We start from the raw sequence: 23,387 nt of genomic DNA on the forward strand, positions 1-23,387 counted from the left end.
CTCCCTGTCTTTAGTCTTATTCACATTTGTAAGTGACACAATCAATTAAGCGCCGTGTGTTTATGTGTGCAAGTGTTCAAATCCGTGCTTTTCTTCAGCAGTGCCAAATTAAATGGAAAGGAGGGGGTGAATGTTTTTTTTTTTTTTGGATATCAGATGAAAGGGAAACTGGTTGCAAGTGAAAACGGAGCTGTTTCTCCACTGGATGAATGAGCAGAGGCCTGATGTCTGAAAATGATCACACACATTTGCAGATATCTCTCATTTCAATCCCTCCCATAAGCACTTTGTTTCAAACACACACTGATTTTCACGTAATATGTGGGTCTTAAGTATGATGTTGTTTATTTATTTTTTTTAAATCAAAAGCCATGTGTACTGAGAACTATGGTTATTAGACTTATTTTGTATTATTAATTGTTATTAACATATGTTTGACGCGCAATAAAATGTAAGTAGTTTTAAACATCACATCATCCAAACCACCCAATCAGATTTTAATTTTAGATTTAAATGACCAAAAATGTCAAATTTAGCTATTTCCTTTTTTTTTTCTTTTTTAAGCTTTGCTAAACCCTGTTGCCGTATGATTTTCATCCCATTGCAAATGTAGCATTTCATAGCATTGTGGCACTAATGTAATGGTTAGGACATTTTCTGCATAGAATATATATAATACTCATAGTATGTATATACAATTTAGTGACTTTCATTAAACCAAACCTTTTAGCCCTGTTACCAGAGTTAATAAAAAAAAACTTGTTTTCTTGAATTATAGGTAAAGAATAATTTGATAATTAACTACAGACTAATTTGATCCTAAATAATAATGTTTCACCTATTCTAGTGTTTCATTTTAACTCAGAAGAAATGAATTTTAAAACTACTTAGCTTGACTTCATGAGGTGGATGAATAAAATTTCCTGAAGGTTAAGCACCTCTTTAAACTGACCATTTGGATAAAAAAAATTGACTTCATTTTTAAGAGTTTCAGACTGTATTTATGTACCTTGTTCATGGAAACGTCCAATTGTATGAAAGTAAAGAGAGAGTACTTCTATTCCAGGAAGAAAGGAAATGGAGGATAGAGCCGTAAAATGCAAATATCACCCATGCTGCTTTTCCTTTTTTTCTATACAAATTAAATGTCAGCGTTGTGAAATACTGTCACTTTACTTCATGCTGAGGAGGCGATGACAAATCCATATTCTTCCTTTAAATAAAAATTCTTATTACGGTGCTGGCGTGGTAATCACGCCGGCACAAAGCCTTCCCGTGATTAACGATAGCAATTTATTGTGCGAGAGGGCCGAGGAGAGGGAGAGCGACCGACGCAGAAGAGACATCATCTTTATCATAATTCGTATCATAAATAACCGGCCCCAGCCAATCAGAAAGCAGCCGGCATGTCATTCTCAAATAACCTTTGATAACTATTACCATTCCACCGGCCGGAAGAAAGCCTAAAGTCACAATGTTATCTTATCCCCATTCTGTGCTTATAGAATACAACAATATTACCATATAGATTACACTATTTATAATAGAGAGTGTCAGAGGGCCCTGCCTGCACTTCCTGTCATCCATTGTGGTGCGGAGAGTCACAGTGGCCAGATTACCACTGGTTAACTGGTATCACGCCACCCTAGTGTGTAGTGTGTGTGTGTGTATGTGTGCGTGCATTTGGAGTGCTTGGAGACATAAAAAAAAAAGTTTGATTTAACCAGAGATTGCTTCTGCACTTGGATGTTGGTCTGATTTTGTGTGTGCGTATCTTGTTCGCTCTGTTGTTCTGCTGTGTAATCAGGTGTGGATGATTTTGATCTGTTGCTCTGATATCCACACTCCATTCCTCCCTGAGATGTTCCCTTTCTGTTAATGTTGTTGTTCATATGTCAAAATTGCCCCTTTTCTTTGTTTTCCTGTCATATTCTTTCTTATTATCTGTATTATTTACGAAACGGTTGAATCAGGTGTGTAATTAGTAGTTTTCAGTCTGGCTTGCATAGTTATCTGATCCGGTTTCTCAAGTCTCTGTTCTTGTTTTTTTTTTTTTTTTTATTCTGGTTGCATATGATTTATATTTGTATGTTTCCTTCTGGCAGATGAGGAAGAGGAGGAGCCGGTTCCTGCAGATATGGGCACTTCTGCCGAGGCCATGCAAGTCTCCCTGGGTGAGGAAGAGGACGTTGAGGAAGAGGAGAATGATGAGAACTGGCTTAGTTGTCATGGCGGAGAGAGTCCAAGGCCTGAGGGTCTGTTACCCGCCGCCAAGAGACCCCGCCTGAGCAGCAAACCAGGCGTTAGCCCCGAATGGAGTTATGAGCCACGGGAACCTCTCAGTTCCCTCAACTCCCAACACATGCCCCATTCCCCCTCCCCTCCCCACTCCCCCGAATTACCCCGACCTCCTTTGGCACCTCCTACACCTGGACAAAAGCCAAAATTGCCCTCACCCTCTCCTGCACGACAGAAGAACAAATCACCCAAAAGAGGTGCTGGTTCTGCACCCATTGGTGTATTGGGGCGACCACTTATATTGACACCACCCAAGTCCAATCAGAAGGCAGGAAAGAGGTCACCCGTTAGACCCAAAAGCCCCCGCAGCCCAAAGCCAAGTCCTGCCCTTTTTGGTGCAGCTGGACGTGGTTGGCCAGGACCTCCTGTAGATGAGAATTCTCGTGATGGCCAGTTCAGAGCTCATGATACAGGAGACGAGGATATTGAGAACTCTATTGCTGCTGTGATTGCACGGGCTTGTGCAGATGGAGATGGCGCATCAGACCCATTTGCTTACGACTCGGACTCAGACAGTGAGGGGCCAAACCCTCCAAAACCTGCACCCAAACATATACTAAGCCACATCAAACCTCCACAAGTTCTTACCGGAAAACACCCACTTCCACCAGTTCCCCCAATTCTCAATCCACCTAATCGCTGGACGATGGATGACTCTATAGACGAGGTCATCCGAAAGGCCAATCAGGGTCAAAAGCCAATTCAGGCCCCAAGTCTTTCACCTTCAGAGCCCACTTACCTGTCATCCCCACCTGACTCTCCTCCTAATCCGATGCCACCTCTAAAACCTCCCCAGGAACGGAAAGACCCTGTTACTGCTACCCTTCTGAAGAAAAAACTCAAAAAGGACATCAGGGTCAAGTTGAAGAAGAAAGACAAAGAGAGACTCAAGGAGAAGGGCAAAGATAAAGGAAAGAACAAGGACAAGATCAAGGAGAAAAAGCGGGAAAAGGAGCGAGGGCAGGTAGAGGAGAACAACATGCCCTGGCTGGAGCTATTGCTAGGAGGTGAAGAACGGAGAGACGGCATTAGCGGGAAGAAAGAGAAGGACAAGCACAAAGACAAGAAAAAAGATAAAGAGAAAAGCAAGAAAGAGAAAGAAAAACGAGACAAGGGCAAGGAGCGAGGCAAGGAAGAGAAGAGGATATCTCAAGGAACCAAAGACATCGCCGCTGCTGTAGGCGCCACCAGCCCGCTCTTCAGCCCCCAGACTTGCCTACGTGTCCCGTCAATGTTGCCCCCTTTGCCACCAATACTCCCTGATAAATTATTCCCACACCCCAAGGATAACAAGAGCAAAGAAAAGGACAAGAAGAAGGACAAGAAAGAAAAGAAGAAGAAAAAAGAGAAGGAGAAAGACAGAGAGAAGGAGCGTGAAAAGGAACGGGAGAAGGAACGAATCAGGGAGAAGGAGCGAGATAAAGAGGAGAAAAAGAAGGACAAAGAGAAGAAAGAAAAGACGAAGGAAAAGGAGAAAGACAAGCCAAAACTTGAGAAATCAAGTTTATTGGTAAGAGGTCCTATAGCACTTACGAATTGGAAAGCTACTTTCACTGCTTACACCAAAATCTACTCTAAATTAGTTAAAACTAGTCAATATGAAATAGTCAATATGAAATGATCTTCACAACCATTTGATATGTCTAACCTCATATTTCTGAGTAAAGCACAATATGCTTGGTTGTACATGTACACAGTTTTGCATGATATACTCATTATTGAATGCCAACTACATAAGGCTGCATAGGCCATTCATAAAACTTCCACATGAATTCAATATGAAGGTGCAGCATCAATAATGCAATACACGAGAGAGTCACTCAGATAGATTTACTATCTGGCCCCGTTACTAGTTTAGTGTGTGTGTGTCTGTATCTTTCTGTATTTGTGTCCTTTTTTGTGTGTACTTTTGAGATCAGAGGTAGATCGTTGCTACTTTTACATTTCCGTCTTTTCAGGTCAATTTGTCCCTGGAATCCTGCTCCTTGCATGGAGCCCCTGCGCACACACACAAACACAATAGACTATCAATCTGTGTGCAAATCAAACAAGGGATAATACACCTCAAAGCTTCTGTTTACTTAATTCATACCCCATTTTACAGCATGTGTGTCTGCAAAAGAGTTTGAGTGAAAGAGTGTGTTCTTCTTTATCAAACATCCCTTTTCACCATCCAATGACAGTGATAATGTATGTACACCACATCAGAGCAGCTTGAATTGATTTGGACTGCTGCGGAATTCCATTTTTCATGCTTTCTATCTCTTTTTCTTTCGTTACCTGAATCCCTGACCCCCGCACTCTCTTTCTCTCTCCATCTTATTCTCCGTCTCCTGCTGCCATTGGGAGATGGGATTGAGAAAATGATTTCTCTCGCTCTCCACCTGCTTGAATCTTTCCATCACTTTAATTTTTTGCAAGGCTGCTTTGCTGCCATCCAGGAGAAAAGAAAAAGAGACAAGAGAGTGAGAGGAAAGAGGAAAAATAGACAGGTGGAGAGAGCTAAGGGGGTGGGGAGCTGGGGGGGTTATCAGTCGTTGGCCTGAGGTATGTGTGCAAGGGACTTAAATCCGTAGAGATTAGCAGAAAAATGCCGTCGGTAGCAGTAAGGGGCTTTACGCCACTGGTTGTATTAGTTCAGGTGAAAAGAGTATTGCGTTTACATAAAACCGGACAAATCCAGCCACAATGCCAATGCTGTGGGACCACAATGCAATCTGCTATCTCTGGACCTTAACCACAACATCCAGTGCTGTTTGCTGAGAACTGCCTCAGAACTACTGCTACAAAACAAGGAATTACAGAAATTGAGAGAGAACTATGGCGAGAGAGAGAGAAGAGATGGGGCAAAAGTGGAAACAAACGATACAGTGTACAGAGAGATGGAAAGAAGAGAAAGAGATTACGCCATTTTTTTTCTTACAATGAGTCTTTAGTGTTTAAGTAAGTCTTTAGTAGCTTGCTTGAAAACAAGTGGCAAATGGTTGAAACCAAAATCAAATGGTTTTTGCAGCCATCTTCGTGTGCTTCTAACTGAAACTAGAGATGTAGCGATACCATTTTTTCAGAACCGATCCAATACCGAAAATTCAGAGTATTTGCCAATACAAATCTAATCCGATACCAGCAAAGTTTTTAAAAAAAAATCAATTTAGAATTTCTGTGTTGACCTGATCGTGACTATTTCGTGTGTTAAACACAATCTACTACATATAGACAACTTCATTTTAATTAAAAATAACAAATTAAATATATAATCATAATGACAAAAATACTATTATTAACTAGGTTAGTGGATAAATCGGCAGCAAAATATACTCTAGGAAAATCATGGGTACACAATTTATATAAAATTTATTGAAATATTTACAAATAAAAGTGAATAAGTCTAAAATCTGGTAAAATGTTACACATTGATCTTTGTATTGTTGTAAAATACATTCATGAAAAAACAAGTAAATACACTGATATAGAAATATAAGACATTTTATATGTATAGTACAGTAATAAAGACACCAACATATGATAGATAGGACAGAACAAGATAGACTATTAATAATCTTTAATTGCGAAGAAATGTATTGTAACACTAAAGGCTCAAATATAGAGCGCTTATGCGCATTCCGTGCACAGAATGATGCGCTTGCGATCCTGAGTATCGGATCCATGCACTTCTAATTGAAACATGATATTTAAATAAATAAATAAATAAATGATACATTACATAATTTGTACAAAACATATTATTAAAATATTTTTCCCATTGATATTTATCACAATATTCATGTTGAATGAAAACCTTTCCACAAGAATGTTTTACCTTGAAAATGAATGTACACATAACTTATTTATACACAATTAAACTAGAGTACCTTTTAATTTAGGGCTCTACAAAATCATTATTTTTCCTTAAATTCTGTGTTTTCCACAGATTTTTTTCCTGGATTCTTTATTTTATGATTTATTACAAATTTGTTACCAAAAATGGTGTTTAAATAAATTAATTTCAATATGAATCTCCAAATGTTATCGTTTATCACCCATTCTTGTTGTATAGAAAGGTATTGTTGAAACCAGTCAATAATTAATATTACTGCAGATTATATTTTACCGTTACAGAACAACCAGTCAGTAATTGCACAGATTTTTTCAGCCTTTTAAGCGTTTAACCATGTCATTATACCAAAGACGAGTGTCATTGGGCTAAAACAAAAAAACAAAAAAAAACATCATAATCAGTGATTTATTTATTTATTTATTTTCTAAACTGGATTTGGCGTGATGAATCACCAACAGTTGTCCCTATCTATTTCACACATACTCTGTGTTTGCACTACTTCTGACCATGGGATAAATGGATTTGGATTGTCCAGTGTAGTAGACAGTCTCAAGTTGTTTGCTGAAATCCTATTAGTAATGTTGGGTATTCCGTGATGGTGGAGATATACTCTGTGCTTCTGCATGGTTCCCTCATCTGTGAATCTTGAAGACATTCCAGGGATGTCATGAATGCCGTAACTACATGAAGTATTTTCAAAATGCAGAGATCAGGTTCATTAGTATGGATAGTAAAGGTAAAAGATAAACATGGGCATTGAATTTGCCACCGTTTATTTTAAAAACTGCATAAAAATGCGTCAAATTGGATTTTGATTCAAGTTCCAACCTCCAACCTGAGAAGAGTCTCTTCACACTGTCTAATCTCCATCCCTACTGAACAACTGAGTCTTTGCTAAACGGCACAAAAATAACCTTTATGTAATATTTTATTATATTGTGCTTTATGGTATTACACTCTTGTAAAATTTTGAGACTTTCTTTTTCACTTTTTCATTATCGGTTCTTTAGCTTATAGAGTTTTTAAAGAGCGACACTGGTCTCTGGGTCACGCTGGCTACAGCACTTTACATTCATTTAGAAGCTGATTAATCAATTTACGTGATCAGGCAGCCATTTATGTTGGGTGCACATGCAGTGCGTGTTTGAATGAGCATGATAGGAGTAGGTTAAGTAGGACGGGGCACTTTTAGGGAGAAAGACATTGCTGCCACCTCCTCAACCACTTAAAGACTAATTAACATAAGCAGATAGTACTATCTTGTCCCGCTTTTGTGGGTCACCCTGAGTGTGTGCACACACATTCACTCTTACAGACGCGCACACACACGGGCCTTATCGTCAAGACACATGGCCTTAGCTCCTTCCTTAGGGAGGTTGAAAGGTCTTTACTCGCTCGTGTGTTGGATGGCTGTTCCCCATTGCCCAATTGTGGTTAGTAAACACAGGTGTCGTCCTTCTGAATGAGAGATATCGCAATCTGAAATAATTTTTAAACTTTAATGACTGTTAAAAACCTACAAATTAAACTTTCTCTGCCTCAGAAAGTCTTTGGCTTTTTGGATGACGTCACAAGTCCCTCTTACTTTGCCCCACCACAGTTGTTAACCAAACATCTCCCATTATTCTAGTTGAGATTTTGAATCAGTGATTTAAATAAGAATAATTTACTAATTACAAGCAATAGAACAAAAAACTTCAGTAGAACAAATAAATATGAAATGCTACATGCATTGTATAAAGTAATCAAATTTATAAAAACATGCATATTCTTCACCATGATATATTTCTTATTAAAGTTACAAAAGTGATTCAGTCAAGAGCAGTGAGCGATTAACTCTTCTGAATGACAGACAGGAGTATTAGACTGCTGTCACTTTAAGAGCTGCCCGGATCAAATATGCTGTTAAACATATGTTTTATTTCTCAGCTGTTTGCTTTCAGTTAAGACCTTTGTGCATGAGAATTCTTGCAAAGACGGCCATTTTGAAACATACATGTGTGTGTTTAACTATTCAAGGCCCATAAATTGCTGATTGCTTTTGAATGGCTCAAAAACGCTTGTTTTTTAAGCCGCAATGCTTAAAAACGACTGCAAACGGTACATTTTTGTAACCATTTAGTACAGCAACGTCATGCCAGCATGTAACCAGTGATAGTCCAAAATCTCTACCAGTTGACAAATTTTTACCGGTATAAAGCTCACCGTTACTTTCTATACAGTAAACAATTTAGTTACTGTGTTGGGTCACCATTTGAGTCCAAAGTAAGATCTGGGTCCTGAACAAAACCAATTTTTAGAATCTATTTATTGTCTTTGTATTCAAATGAGACTGCAAAGTCACATCTCAGAGAAAATAGAATTTATTTAGCCGCGACATGGCAGATTAAGCAGCGCCACTGTTGAATAGCCGAGCAGAAAACACCTGTACCAGGTGAAACAAGTTTGTTTTGCCCATTTCTCTCAGAGGAGTTTTCCATAGATTAACACGGCCGTCTAAAATTCATTGTGCCGAGTCCAGCGTCAACTCAAGAGCTCCTCTAATCAACTGAAGTACAAACTGCTTATAAATCTTTTATGGCAGTTTAGAGTTGCAGCCCTTGTTATAGCCCCAGTATAGTGTAACCCGTGTATAGGAGCAATCGTGGTGCTTTCCCAAGCACGTATCGCTAGAAGAGACGTGTGATAGTCATGGTTATAATGCTTCATAAAAGCCATCCGTTTGGGACGATCGGATCTGAAAGCGAATCGGAGAAGGAGAATTGCGAGCGCAGGCATACCTCCAGACATTTTTTGTGTTTTTTTTTTTTTGGCGCCACTCGCCAGGTTTGTTCATGCATATATGCTAATGCAGCGGCTAACACGGCTTCTCACGCTCCTATTCTCCCCAAATGATGCAACCTGCCAGCCATCCTCTCAATTCTGCTGATACGTACGTTCCCCTCTTTCCATAGAAGAAAGGACGTGAAAAACCGAGAGAAAGCGAGAGGATGGGGTGGCAGACAGAGAGAGTGAGTGAGACCCAGGGAGGAGTCTCCAAATCCACAAAGGTTTTGTAATGAATGCGCGGCGCAACAATAAAAACAAAAACATTAAAAAGAGAAAAGACATGTTTCTGTGTTAAACAATTAGTGCAGCGGCATTATGGGGGATCTGGGCGGACAAAAGCACAACAGCGGCAGGGGTTCTCCCCAACACAAACACACAAAGAGCACCTCACTCTCGTTAAGCCTCGGAAAAACCCCAGAGACACTCTACACCGGTCTCCTCCGCCAGCACCGCGTTATCCGTCCCAGCGCTATCATCTCCTCCATCTCTCATGCGCTTTGTTCTGTTCATCATCCCATTCTGCTGTTTTTATCTCTGTTCTGAGGTCTGTTCATACCCCCCCACCCCGCCTCCATGGCCTCAGACTGGACAGACTACTGCCAGCATCAGAGGTGTTTGTACATAAAGGGCTTTTCAGGAGGACTGACCCTGGTGCTAGCTAAACTGGATTAGCAGGACACCATGTTGTCCATCTGCCGTGTTAAGTGTGAACATCTGAGGTGAAGCTGTGTGGTCTTGTCCACATTAGTAGCTGATTTGTAGTTTAATAACTCACAATTATGTCATCACTGCAAGTTTTGGAAAAAGCACCCATGTTTTCTTTTGTGTATGAGGAATACTAGATTGATCCTTCTACCCCAAACCCGTGATGATTGACGGGGTGAAAACTGCAGCACTGACTTGGTGATTTGCAGCTGTGAGAAAAAACATATATACCAACATTTTAACCGGTTTAGTTTTAGTAAACTGTTGTTAATTGAAATGCCATGTTTTATGCATGATTAGTTGTTTGGTCCTTTACACAATCTTTGGATTCAGTGAAAATTCAGTTGTCACTGCCTGAATTTGTCAGTACTGAATTCAGCTTTAAAAAGCAATTGTCATTTCTGTAACCATATCTGGTTAGAACAGGATTAAGCCCTCAGAAGAAGAGTGACCACTGCATGTAACTAGTTTGAAATTTCCCACTTTTAGACAATTATGTATCCATCAGGCCAACGTTTTGAAATGTAGGGATTTTTGCATTTTTGTTTTATTGTAATTTATTATTTTAAAACCTGATATTGAGGCAAATTATATCACAGCTTATTTTCATATTAAATCATTTTTTTCCAGTTTTTTTAATTTATTTTTTTGCTGTACATTGTGTTGTTTCCTAAATTTCGCTGAGAAGCATGTCAAATTACCATGCACAGATTTAATTGGAATTAAAAAAACAAAAACAGAATATATTAATTACATTGACTGATTACATTGGTTATCATGAGATTATTATTGGTCATTTGTATAACATCAGTGAATCCCTATTTTACAGATTGCAGCATCAAAGAAACCTTAATTAGGGCTGGTTGATGAATCAATATTAATATTTGTAAGAAATAATAAAGATAAAATTATAAATATATCTATAATAATCTTTTTAATTAATCTTAATGAATTGCAATATGGATTAAAGTTTTTAATATTTTATTTGATGCATTTTTATGATAAATATGTATTAAATCAAAATACAAAAAGGTTGTCTGTAATCTATATATTTTTTTATTAATATTGATTACATTTTAGAAGATTTGTTCAATTGTCAACAATTTAGAAATAACACATTTCATTCAGTACAATTTTTATGATCATTTTGTATTAAATAAAAAAAATGTGTTCTTAAATTAAAATGGGGCTTGCTCTGTGTTATTGTGTTTGCGTTCTCAAGGTCTTATGTGGAATTTCCTTTTTTCTTGTTAATGATGTGCAATAAATATTCTGATAAATGTAAATGTCAAATGTAAATGCAAATGATATAAAGAAAAATTAAAATATTTTTTGTCCCTATCCCTAAGCTTAATAATTCAGTGGTGACTTGACCTGAATGTTTATATATTTTATTTATATAATATATTTTTGTCTGTTTAGGCTGATGTTCTTCCCACTGTACCACCGTCTCCTGTCATACCCCGACTGACCCTCAGAGTGGGCGCTGGACAAGACAAGATGTAAGTACTTCACACACACGAAGGGTTGAGAGTATCAGGCAGCTCTCTGTGTGGTCAGAGTCTCTGAGTCTGTGTACAGGTGTGAGTTTCAGGCTTTGGGTCTTGTGACCAGTCCCAGACGGCCCATGAGGTCTTTGAGGGGGGCAAACACACACACACACACTCCCCACATCATTGCCCCCTCCTGCACACTCCTATCAATAGCGCCAGTGTTCACACCACTTAACCCCCTCACACACACACACAGCGCCATACTACAGGTAAGGCGATTACTGATTCCTGAACGTCTACATGACTGATGTTGCTTTAATGGCCAGTGTGATTTAGACTCAGAATATACAGCATCTGCAGTGTTTTGACTGTGCTTTTGAATTTCTTCCTCACCTCTTCAGTTCCACCTGCATGCAGAACAGGAAACATTCATGTTTACGTCTGTGTGTGTGTGTGTGTTTGTACGGGAAGGCCTTTATTCTTAGCCCGGGAGTGTGTGTTGTGCCTCTGATGTCGCCTGTGTTATGCTTTTTTTACTTGCACCTGTAGTCTAGTTTGTTGAAAAACACAATCAGCAATGCTTTCAAGAGGAAAATGTGTTTTTGTTTCGTTTACATAAGCACAAAGCTTTAGATGTTGTTTATGTTTAACTTTTATTTTAGCTTGAAAGACATTAGGGATGCACAGTATATCAGTGATGAAAGTACAAGATAAAAGAGTATTTATATCAGGTGTAACCAAAAATAGTGATCGATAAAGAGTGCTTTTTTACAAAATCTCAACAGAAGCTCCTTTTATGCACATTGGCACAGGTGACCTTTGGTCTCTGAAAGGTTGTGAGGTCACATCCTGGACAGGGCATACCCCACACCATCTTTACCCCGAGAGGGAGCCCTGTGTATGGTTGTGGTGTGTGTGTGTGTGTCTGTGTGTCAGTCAGATGAAGCATAAATAATGAGTGTCTGTGTGTGTAATCGGAGCTGACCGTTTGACACACCCTTCTCAGGGTCAGTACTACAGCAAGCACCGCTGTCCGCTCTCTCTGAGCCTGTCAATCAACCTGTTACTCGGCAACAGCAGGGTTTAATCAGTTTGTCTGGCAGCATTTAAAAGACGAACAGTTCTTCTCTGTTGCCAGATTATAATTATTAAGGATCTTCTATATATTGGTGAAAATATCAGCTGACATTGAAAGCAGATAAAATTAGAACGGTTTACAGTTTACAGTATTCAGACATAAAAATTATAGCATAAAAATTGATAAAATGTATGTTGTTTGAGATTTGGGGTAAACTTTTTTTTTTAAACAATACATAGAAATACTTAGATATTTATGTTTTGATGAAGGTTTTATTTATTTTTACTTATTTAGTTATTAATTCAAAATAAATTATCAAATATATTAATTATTTTTATTTATTTTTATTTTTTATTTCATTGGTTGATTGATTTATTCACAATAAAAAAAAAAAAGCTAATTTATACTACTGGCCATTATAATAGTTTTAAGCCATAGGAAAATTATATTGCATGATATACACAAATGTACAAAAATGTGAGGGGGGGGGGGGGGGCAACAACAGTAGGACTTTATTTTAAGAACCAATTCTCACTATTAACTAGCATGCAATATACTACCAAATTGACTATTTATTAGTACTTATAAAGCATGTATAAATGCCTTCTCCTGAGTCCTGTATGATCATATTTTAGATCCCTTAATTCTATTCCATATCTAAACCATATCTAGAACTACCTTACTATTAATAAGTGGCATATTAAGTTTAAGGCAAACGTAATAGTTAAAAGTGAGAATTAGACCTAAAAAAAACAGTAATACAATTAACTATTCATCCAATGAAATAAATTATATTTGTATGGTTTGTAACCGTCCTTTCTTTCCTCTTTTTCTCTCTTTCTTCACCAGTGTGATCAGTAAGGTGGTCCCAGATTCGGAGCCCACCCCTCCACCACCACGGACCCCAGTGCCCAGGGTCATTCCAGCAGTTCGGATGCGTTCCCCTCCTGCTCCCCCTCCACCTGCCCCGGCTCCTGTAGCACCTCCACCCCGCCCTCCTCCTGTCCTGCCCCCTCCACCCCCAGCCGTCCCTGTTCTGCAGGCACCCAGCCAGGCCAAAGCACGGGGATGCAGTGTCGTAACAGAGACCGTCAGTGCATACGTGGTGAGTCTCACATATACACACACAAATGAATAACTGCATTGTGCACAAATCAATTATATATTGTTCATATTATGCATTATAATTTCATTTATTTCATATTTACCTTTTTATTATTAATATCAGAATATGGTTATGATTTACAGTTGCATTCAATCAAATATGCGATATATTATATATAATATACAATATACAGGTGTGTATCAGCTTCATTATTTTAAGTCACTTTGACCAAGAAACATTTTAAATTTTATGCTCTAAACTATCAATTGGTTTCCAATTTTTTAATAGACATTTTTACACATTATTTGATTGAAATAGATTTATCCAAAAAACAATTTGATGTTTTTTTTTTTTCTAGCTAAAATTCCTAAGTGTTTTCTTAAGTGCTCTTAAGTCAAAAATTACATTTTAAAGCTGAGGTTTCATTAAAAACAGGAAACAGTTTTGAAAACAGGAAGTCGATTTAATGGTTTGGATGGCGCAGTGGGACCTCGGACTCTAAATGATATAGGATGTGATGTATTTAATTGTTATAGCACTTGCTATTACTGTTCTTTTCAACCAGTGTCACGAGTTTTAAGTTTGTTTGATTTTTTTGGTTGACTCTTGTGTTTGTTCGTCACAGATTCGGGATGAATGGGGGAATAAGATCTGGATTTGTCCAGGATGTAATAAACCTGATGACGGCAGTCCCATGATCGGATGCGACGAGTGTGATGACTGGTATCACTGGTAAAAACCTTTTTCAGCTTCTCTTACATTATCCAATTGTTATTTTTATCCCTCTCTCAAGCAAAGAGTTTTTGTTTGGTTGTTTTTTTCCCTGTAATGTGACATTTTCTGATAAGGAAAAAATGTATGGAAGGCATTTTCTGCCAAATTTAAATAATAAATTAAATGATTAAAATGAAAATTAAAACCAGATTAACAATTTCATTACAGAAAACTGTACGCAAAATATGTGACAAAATTGAGAATTAAATTAAATGATTTCATTTTCACAGTGACATCCCTGTCAAATTGAAACATAAAATGCAATTGGTGATTTCACATTTGATTTTCAATACAGTCTCGAGGCAAGACTGCCAATATTAAAATGAAAAGCCAAACGTGAAAAATAAACTACAAATACAGTTTTTACAAAGCTCTTTATTAACGCTCACGCAATAATGGTGACACAATTCAAATTTAAATGTAAATTTTACTTTTCATTTTAACTCCTCTTTTATTTCACAGTTTTCATTTTCGTTTTCATTTTCAAAGACAACCTGCATGCAAATTCTATGTTAATGAGTGGGTGTGGCTCAATTACGCTGTTACGTGGAGGAGCTAAAATGGCGGTTATGGCCAGTATAGCAGCAGAATTAAACCAGCTAGCAAACATTTCGGATGATGATGACTTCATTTTGCTACGAGTTGAATCTATATTGGATACACTTGGACATTTTGCAGCCGTCACAAACTCCGATGTCGATCCTCGAGTTATAAATAGTCTTAGTGAGGTTGTGCAGTGCCTTCAAGTTCGGTAAAACTGGCAAGATATTCACAGATTCGACTTTCCGGATCAATAACTCGCGAGCAAAACGTTTTTGGTACACGAATTATGCCTCTTTTTACTCGTAGTGATGTAGTAAACGAGCTACAAGCGAGTTTGCCTGAAAACAAGCTTTCCTCCGCTCTGTACAAAATACGTTGATCTCAATGCGCTGGCGTCTGAGAGACAAGTCCTAAGGGACCGTCTGCAAAGTGCGAAATAGGTTACTAATAAAATACTTAATAACTTCACAGTAACACACTGTAGTGTCACCAAATTCAGTTCACACATCACTGCTCTCATGCTGCTTATACTACAGTGTTGGTTTTAAAAATAGTTGCTTTTGCACAATTTTAAGATTTTTTTATTATGAAAACGTCAATAACGTTACTGTAACACACTGTACTTTCACCAAATTCAGTTCAAACATCACTGCTCTCCTGCTGGGTTTTTTTTTTTTTCATAATAAAAAAATTATAAAAAATGTGACAAAGCAATTATTTTCAATATGAGTGTAGTAGTATAGCCAGCAGGAGAGCAGTGATGAGTGAACAGAATTTGGTGGAAGTAAAGTGTGTTACAGTAAAGTTATTAACTATTTTTCATAATAAGAAATCCTAAAAAATGTGCAAAAGCAATTAATTTCAAAATGAAAGTTGTAGTATAACCAGCAGGAGAGCAGTGATGTGTGAACTGAATTTGGTGAAAGTACAGTGTGTTACAGTAAAGTTATTAATTTTTTTTCCTTAATTAGTATTCATAAAAAACATTTGTTAAAGGAATTATTTGCAAAATTAAAGTTGTTGTAAAACCAGCAGGAGAGCAGTGATGTGTGAACTGAATTTGGTTGAAATACAGTGGGTTACAGTAAAGTTATTAACTATTATGTTCAATAATGGTGACTTTATTTTCCATAATAAAAATCATAAAAAAATGTGCCAACGCAATTATTTTCAAAATTAAAGTTGTAGCATAACCAGTAGGAGAAACGTTATGTGTGAACTGAATTTGGTGGAAGTACAGTGTGTTACAGTACATTTATTAACTATTGTTCATAATAAATAAAAAAATCATAAAAAATCTGCCAAAGCAATTCCTTTTAAAATCAAAGTTGTGGTATAAACAGCAGTAGAGCAGTGATGTGTGAACTGAATTTGGTGGAAGTAAGGTGTTACAGTAAAGTTATTAACTATTATGTTCAATAACAGTGAAGTAATTAATTAATTTTCATAATAAAAAATCATAAAAATTTGCAAAAGCAATTACTTTCAAAATGAGTGTTGTAGTATAACCAGCAGGAGAGCAGTGATGTTTGAACTGAATTTGGTGGAAGTACAGTGTGTTACAGTAAAGTTATTAACTGTTTTTCATAATAAAAAAAATCATAAAAATGGTGCAAAAGCAACTATTTTCAATATAAGTGTTGTAGTATAACCAGTAGGAGAGCAGTGATGTGTGAACTGAATTTGGTGAAAGTACAGTGTGTTACAGTAACGTTATTGACGTTTTCATAATAAAAAAAAAATCGTAAAATTGTGCAAAAGCAACTATTTTTAAAACCAACATTGTAGTATAAGCAGCAGGAGAGCAGTGATGTGTGAACTGAATTTGGTGACACTACAGTGTGTTACTGTGAAGTTATTAAGTATTTTATTAGTAACCTTTTTCGCGTTTCGCACTTTGCAGACGGTCCCTTAGGACTTGTCTCTCAGACGCCAGCGCATTGAGATCAACGTATTTTGTACAGAGCGGAGGAAAGCTTGTTTTCAGGCAAACTCGCTTGTAGCTCGTTTACTACATCACTACGAGTAAAAAGAGGCATAATTCGTGTACCAAAAACGTTTTGCTCGCGAGTTATTGATCCGGAAAGTCGAATCTGTGAATATCTTGCCAGTTTTACCGAACTTGAAGGCACTGCACAACCTCACTAAGACTATTTATAACTCGAGGATCGACATCGGAGTTTGTGACGGCTGCAAAATGTCCAAGTGTATCCAATATAGATTCAACTCGTAGCAAAATGAAGTCATCATCATCCGAAATGTTTGCTAGCTGGTTTAATTCTGCTGCTATACTGGCCATAACCGCCATTTTAGCTCCTCCACGTAACAGCGTAATTGAGCCACACCCACTCATTAACATAGAATTTGCATGCAGGTTGTCTTTGAAAATGAAAACGAAAATGAAAACTGTGAAATAAAAGAGGAGTTAAAATGAAAAGTAAAATTTACATTTAAATTTGAATTGTGTCACCATTATTGCGTGAGCGTTAATAAAGAGCTTTGTAAAAACTGTATTTGTAGTTTATTTTTCACGTTTGGCTTTTCATTTTAATATTGGCAGTCTTGCCTCGAGACTGTATTGAAAATCAAATGTGAAATCACCAATTGCATTTTATGTTTCAATTTGACAATGATGTCACTGTGAAAATGAAATCATTTAATTTAATTCTCAATTTTGTCACATATTTTGCGTACAGTTTTCTGTAATGAAATTGTTAATCTGGTTTTAATTTTCATTTTAATCATTTAATTTATTTATTTAAATTTGGCAGAAAATGCCTTCCATAAAAATGCAGGTGGGACTGAAATGTTATCTATAAGGAAGTTGTCTCAGGTTTGATTTCATCTTGACTCTAGGTAAAGTCATACAGTTATGACTTTATTCATCTTAGAGGGTGCATAAGACCTTTTGGAATAATATCCAGACCCAACTTCCTTTTTTTGACATACAAGCAAAAAAAAAGTGTTCCTGTGGCAAAAAAGGGCTAGAGCATTGCGTTAGCAGTGCAAGTTTGTGGGTTCGATTCCCAGGGAGCACATGTTAGGTAAAAAATTATAGCCTGAATAATATTAATATTTATTAATATTACTGATAGTAAGTCTCTTCGGATAAAAGCGTCTGCTAAATGCATCAATTTAATTTAATTTAAATTTACAAGCACAAAGTTCAGTGTGATTACATGATTATATTTGAAGCTACAAGACTTCTATAATATTTTATACTAATTTCCGTTCATGTCATTTTAATAGCAACACACACCTCAAAGCAAAGTGAATAAGAGGAAGGAAAAAAAAACACCCAAACTGAGCCTAGATTGCCTGGCAGTACTGTAAAGCTTTTTGGGAATCATCTTTTTCATACGCTTCGCTTAAAGATCAAAAATGCACAGAACAAACTGGTCCTCTTTCAAGATAAGAGGAACTATTTTGATTGCGAGAATGATCAAGTATTTTTAAATCGAAAAAAGATGTGCCTTCTCCATTTGGAATTTATGTCGAATTAAATAAAAAATACAAACTTGGCACACGAGTTGTGTTGTTCATCATACCGATGGATATCATCCAGGTTTATCTTGTAACTGAGACTCATCTATTTCTCTTTCTGTCTCTTTCAGGCCCTGTGTGGGTATTTTAGCCGCCCCTCCGGAGGACCAGTCGTGGTACTGTGTGAAATGTGCTGGCAAGAAGAAAGACAAGAAGACAAAAAAAAGGAAACGCAAAGCGCACTGACCCACATTTCTTTTTCTCTCGTCTCTGTCTTCATCTGTTTTCTCCTTAATTCATTTCCAACTCTTTTGCCTCATTAGTTTTGTTTTTTCCACCCAGCCCTTCTTTTAACTCGGTTAACTTAACTTCATGTCCAGTATCATAATGTATTTTTTAATATGAAAATTTAAAATGTGTATATGTTACTTTTTTATGTGGAGAATCGTATGGTATGTCTATATGATCTTTGATTGTTCAGTAGATCAGTGTTGAAATGAACCTCTCAGTTCGCCCTCATTAAAGGTTTGTTCCATGTATGTGCTGATTCATCAAATCTTCATCAACCATGAGAAAAAGCATTCTGTACTATATCCTGCTTTTTAATAGCCTTCTTCTGATTGATTTTGACTGGAGGTGCAGTTTCATTTTACTATGGATTTAATTAAAAGTTGCTTTTTCACATCTTATTGTTTTGTGGTCTTGTCGTTTGTTTGGGTACAGATCGTCTACTCACTCAGATAAAAAAAAAAAAAAACTTTGAATGCATGAGTTTCATTAGCCAAAATTATAAATGTATTTTATTATTTGAGTTGAGTGATATTTCTATATACTTTATTCAATGGTTTGTTTTGACTTTTGGATTGAATAATGCATTTCTATCAAATTGTCTCTGGGAACTGAAGTGCAAATGTATATATATATATATATATATATATATATATATATATATATATATATATATATAGACATAAAGTTTACAGTGAGTTAAATATGGTAAATGAAGTGTCAATTAAGCATTTAAATGTTTATCCAAAACACAATGAAGTAAAAAAAAAAAAAGATAACCAGCGATGGCATATTTGATGATACTTTGTGCAAACAAAACCCTATATCCTCAAGAGGCCAAGTGACCCTGAAAAGTATTTGGACACTTCAGACACAGATAAAAGTTTAACAAGAAAGAAGTATTTATTTCAAGGAAAGACTAAACAGAATAGAACATTTTCACATAAGGATGTTTTTAATGACAAAGAATTGCAACATTTTCTCACTGTCAGACATTAATAGTACATGAAGAATATGTTCATTGTTAATGTGACAAACTAGAATTGAGTTTACTCCGTAACGACACCTGTGTGAACTTTAGTGTAACGGACTTAAACATGACCATTCTTTTGAAAGATAGTTTGTTTGCCACGTATATTGATAATTTAAAGTATACAGTTACATTAGTGAAGGCCCCACAAACGTATTTCTGGCATATAAAGAAACTCCATAAATTATAGGAAACAGTATGGTAGTAGACCTGCGTTATATCGAATTGAGGCGTTTTTATGAGTGAATCACTGAGTTATTCACTAATCTGATTTTTTCAAAGGTAATGATTCACTCATAAACTAACGAATGTTGTTCGGATCGCAGCCGCTGATAACGGTCCCACAAACGTATACTTCTGCCATAAATTGTAAGAACAGTATGGTGGTAGACCTACGTTATTTCGAATTGAGGCGTTTTAATGAGTGAATCACTGAGTCGTTCACTCATCCGATTCTTTCAATAGGAATGATTCACTTATAAACTAACGCATGTCGTTCGGATAGCCGCTGATTCTTCTTTGGCTTTGTTTGGAGCGGTTTTCGTTGGCGGAGCGAAACCAGACAAAATAACTATCAAATTTTGTTTCTAAAATGTAAGTTACTAAGTATCGACTTCTTGTTTATTCAAGTGTTATTTCTTGGTTAAAAGCAGGTAACGTTACACTCTCACGTACACGATAAGCGCAACTTACCTGTTTCACGTTTGAAAACCAGTGTCCTAACACTTAACGTAGTTTAGATCGATATTTGAAACATACAAATGTCTTTTGTGGTTTTGTTGTTGTTGTTATTTCTTTTAGAAAATGCCACTTTGTTTAACCCAATTTTTACAAGTTTTTATTAATATACATCTACACATATGAAAGGTAGCCTGCAACACGGTAAAAAATACTCTTCTTATCTTTCTGTTCCTTTGTACTTCTGCCAATATGACTAGTGTTTAGCTCCCACACAGCAGCTTTTAAGGAAGTACGTTATTCCACCTGATGCGGACTCTCCGCCACTGAACTCATTTAAAATCTCCTCAAATATCCCCTCACTACCTGTCATTTCTGCTAATCGCACAGATACGGCTGGCTAAATGAGCCTTCACCGTGGCTAGATCATTTCTTTATGTTAGCGCTTATCACAGAAAACTGAGGCCATTATTGTTGCATTGTTACTCGTTTCAAAGCAGAAATGACGGTTCTGATGCAGCAGGGAGCAGTTAGCAGTGGACTTGCTGCTGATAAGAAATGCTTTCCACATGTAGACTGGTATCCAAAGCTGCTGTTAAACGAGAGTGTATCTACAGACAATAGCTGTGAGCTCCGAGCACCGGCTATAACAAAAAACACCCATTTGAAACGTTCACGTGCCTTTAACGCAACAAAGATGCGCGGGAAGGTCATGACCCAATCAATGATAGATCGTAAGGTGGCTTAAAAAAATCACCCTTAAAAGTATAAATGTTTAAATTCATTAGGAAACAAAATATCAATCCAGGTGGCATTTGCAATCATTTAACCCTTAAAGCTCCAGTTTTTAAGCCATTTTATCATTGACTTTTAAGTAACTACCAGTGTGATTTTGGATGAATGTATTGTCAGTTCCCCTCAAGCTCATTAAATAAGTTTTGAACATGTAGATTGTGATATATTTGTATATCAGGTGGTTTAAGATGGTCATCAAGCACTTTAATTACCTTGCCATTATTTACATGCATGTCTGAATGCTCTACTGAGTGATGTTAGTTTTTGCAGATTAGAAGATAAAGGTCACTCACAGCTTCCCCAAAGGTCAGAGGTCACATGGAGATGGACATACAGCAGTTTCCTCTAAAGGTGAGAAGAAAACAAAAGACAAAGCACTTCATGGCAGACTGATGGATATTCATATACGCTGATATTCATATATTGATAATCTTGAAAATGACAAGTTTTGTTATGAATTTGAAACGGGATTTCGGTTTCTTGTCCATCCGGTCTGTTATAACTGAAGCTTGCTGGAAAAAAATACAGGCACAATATTTACATGAAACACTAAATTGACATAAGATTATAAGACTTATTTAATAACGCTGTATTTTAAATATCTTGTTTTATAAAGAAGACTGATAAGTGCATGTTCTGGCTTGTTGGCCTTTATTTGTTTTTATTTTAAATAGTTTTAGGCATAAATCAGAAATGCTCCACTATTTCTTACTTTTCCATTTTCTTGCAATTGGGTTTCACAAAAGTATTTTATATCACACTTTTTGGCCTTCAGTTGGTCTTGCGGATAAACTAATGTTTTTTTTTTCATCTGTCTTTTGAAAAACTGTATGTTTTTATAAGAGTGTAACAGTCTATTTAAGCAGTTGCCTTGTTAACTTTGAATTAACTAACACGTACAGTGTCCCTGAGACCAAATCTATAAAATAACTAAATGAATTGTTTCTCTATAATTTCATTATGTATCCATAACTTATCTTGCCCTTTTATTTAACAAATTTAGATCTATGCAGTCCAAGTTTTCAGGCGTTAAAATAACATTTGCAAACACATATTCTACACACAAATGGCCACTACTACCCCAAACACTAATATACAATGATGATGATGACGATGAAGATGATGATATCAAATCACGTCGCCCTCTGTTGGTAAACATTATAAAGCAATTGAGCGCTGTTTGAGAGATTACAATAAGCAATAATCTATCATTTGAAAAAGAAAGTAGGCTAATTAATGCAAACATACTTATCCTCATGGCGTTGGGATTTATGATTTTTTATGTTGCATTATGGAGCCACTTGAATACGTTAACATCAAAGCAACCCCCAAAAAGCTAAAAGTTAAAAATGCATTAGTTAAGGATGTAAACCAACTGCGTTTTTACAGTAGCCTAAGTCTTTAAGGTTAAACGCATGCCAAATCTCATTTGCTTTCATTAAAGCTTGCAGTAGGCCATCAGTGCTATCAAGCCACAATGTTTTAAAAGGGTTTTATCAGTCTGTTTTAAACATTGAACATTTAGAAAATAAAAAGGATGTGATATACAGTGTCTCAGATACGAATCACGGGATAAAATATTGTTAATTCACCTGAAAGCTCATTTCATTACATATGACCTGTTTTTCCATATATTGCACCCTTTGGAGATGAACCCCTCTTATAAAAAGAAAATCTTTCATATTGTACTGGTTAAAGGCATATAGGACGTTCATCAAAAGAATCATCAGAGGCCTAAGAGGCTTTCTCCTGTGTGATCTGTAAGATTGTGAACAGAACTTTTAAGGTGAACGGCTCGTTCCTCCCTTTTTTTGAATTCAGAAAGTGCCACAACTGAGAGTTTTTCTTTTGTATGTGTTTGCTGCATACTTCTTGTGAGAGTGAAATTGTGATTTATCGGAGGCACTGTAAGCTACACTGGGAGCTTATCTTCCTTTTACGCAAAGGTAGCGCATTTCTTTATCAATTGTTTTGAAACGACAAGCTTCAAAAGCAATTAAGGACGTGATATGACACCAACGCAGATGAATTTCGAATACATTTTAATTAGAATATTTATTTATTTCGAGTTTCTCCTCAGCCCGAAGCTCCTTGAGCAATTAAAGGGGGCGCGCGCGTGATGTTTGAAAAGCCTGATCAATAGCCCGAACAGTGACGCGCGCGCGCGTGGATTTAACATAATCAGCCTCGTGGGCGTCACGCGAACTTCCAGCGTGAAGGTGCAGCATGGAGATAGGTAATTATTTCACCAAAGGCACTAATGAACGCTCTATCTGCCTTCCACAACTCGCATCGCGTTCTGCCCTTACACCATTTATTATAAACTTTCTCATTCTGATGAGGAAAGAAGAGAAAGAATAAACAAAACGAATCTGGGAGGGGGATTCATAGTGCACATCGCAAAGGGGTGTGAGGCATCATCATGTGTCGCCATAAACTGCCAAGTTTAA

General features: G+C 36.8%; 1 protein-coding gene across 1 annotated transcript in view; it reads left to right on the plus strand.

Annotated features, from left to right (window-relative positions):
• The window catches only part of LOC113061498 (transcription initiation factor TFIID subunit 3), a 53,674-nt gene extending 34,839 nt beyond the window's left edge, over positions 1–18,835 (plus strand). Inside the window, exons 3-7 of the mRNA XM_026230655.1 lie at positions 2,106–3,808; positions 11,093–11,172; positions 13,091–13,346; positions 13,972–14,078; positions 18,278–18,835. Coding sequence (XP_026086440.1) covers positions 2,106–3,808; positions 11,093–11,172; positions 13,091–13,346; positions 13,972–14,078; positions 18,278–18,392 — 2,261 coding nt within the window. The 3' untranslated portion in view covers positions 18,393–18,835. The remainder of the gene's footprint in view (positions 1–2,105; positions 3,809–11,092; positions 11,173–13,090; positions 13,347–13,971; positions 14,079–18,277) is intronic.
• The last annotated feature ends 4,552 nt before the right edge of the window (positions 18,836–23,387 follow it).

The sequence above is a fragment of the Carassius auratus genome, chromosome 4 (assembly GCF_003368295.1).
Source record: "Carassius auratus strain Wakin chromosome 4, ASM336829v1, whole genome shotgun sequence".
NCBI classification, from domain to species: domain Eukaryota; kingdom Metazoa; phylum Chordata; class Actinopteri; order Cypriniformes; family Cyprinidae; genus Carassius; species Carassius auratus.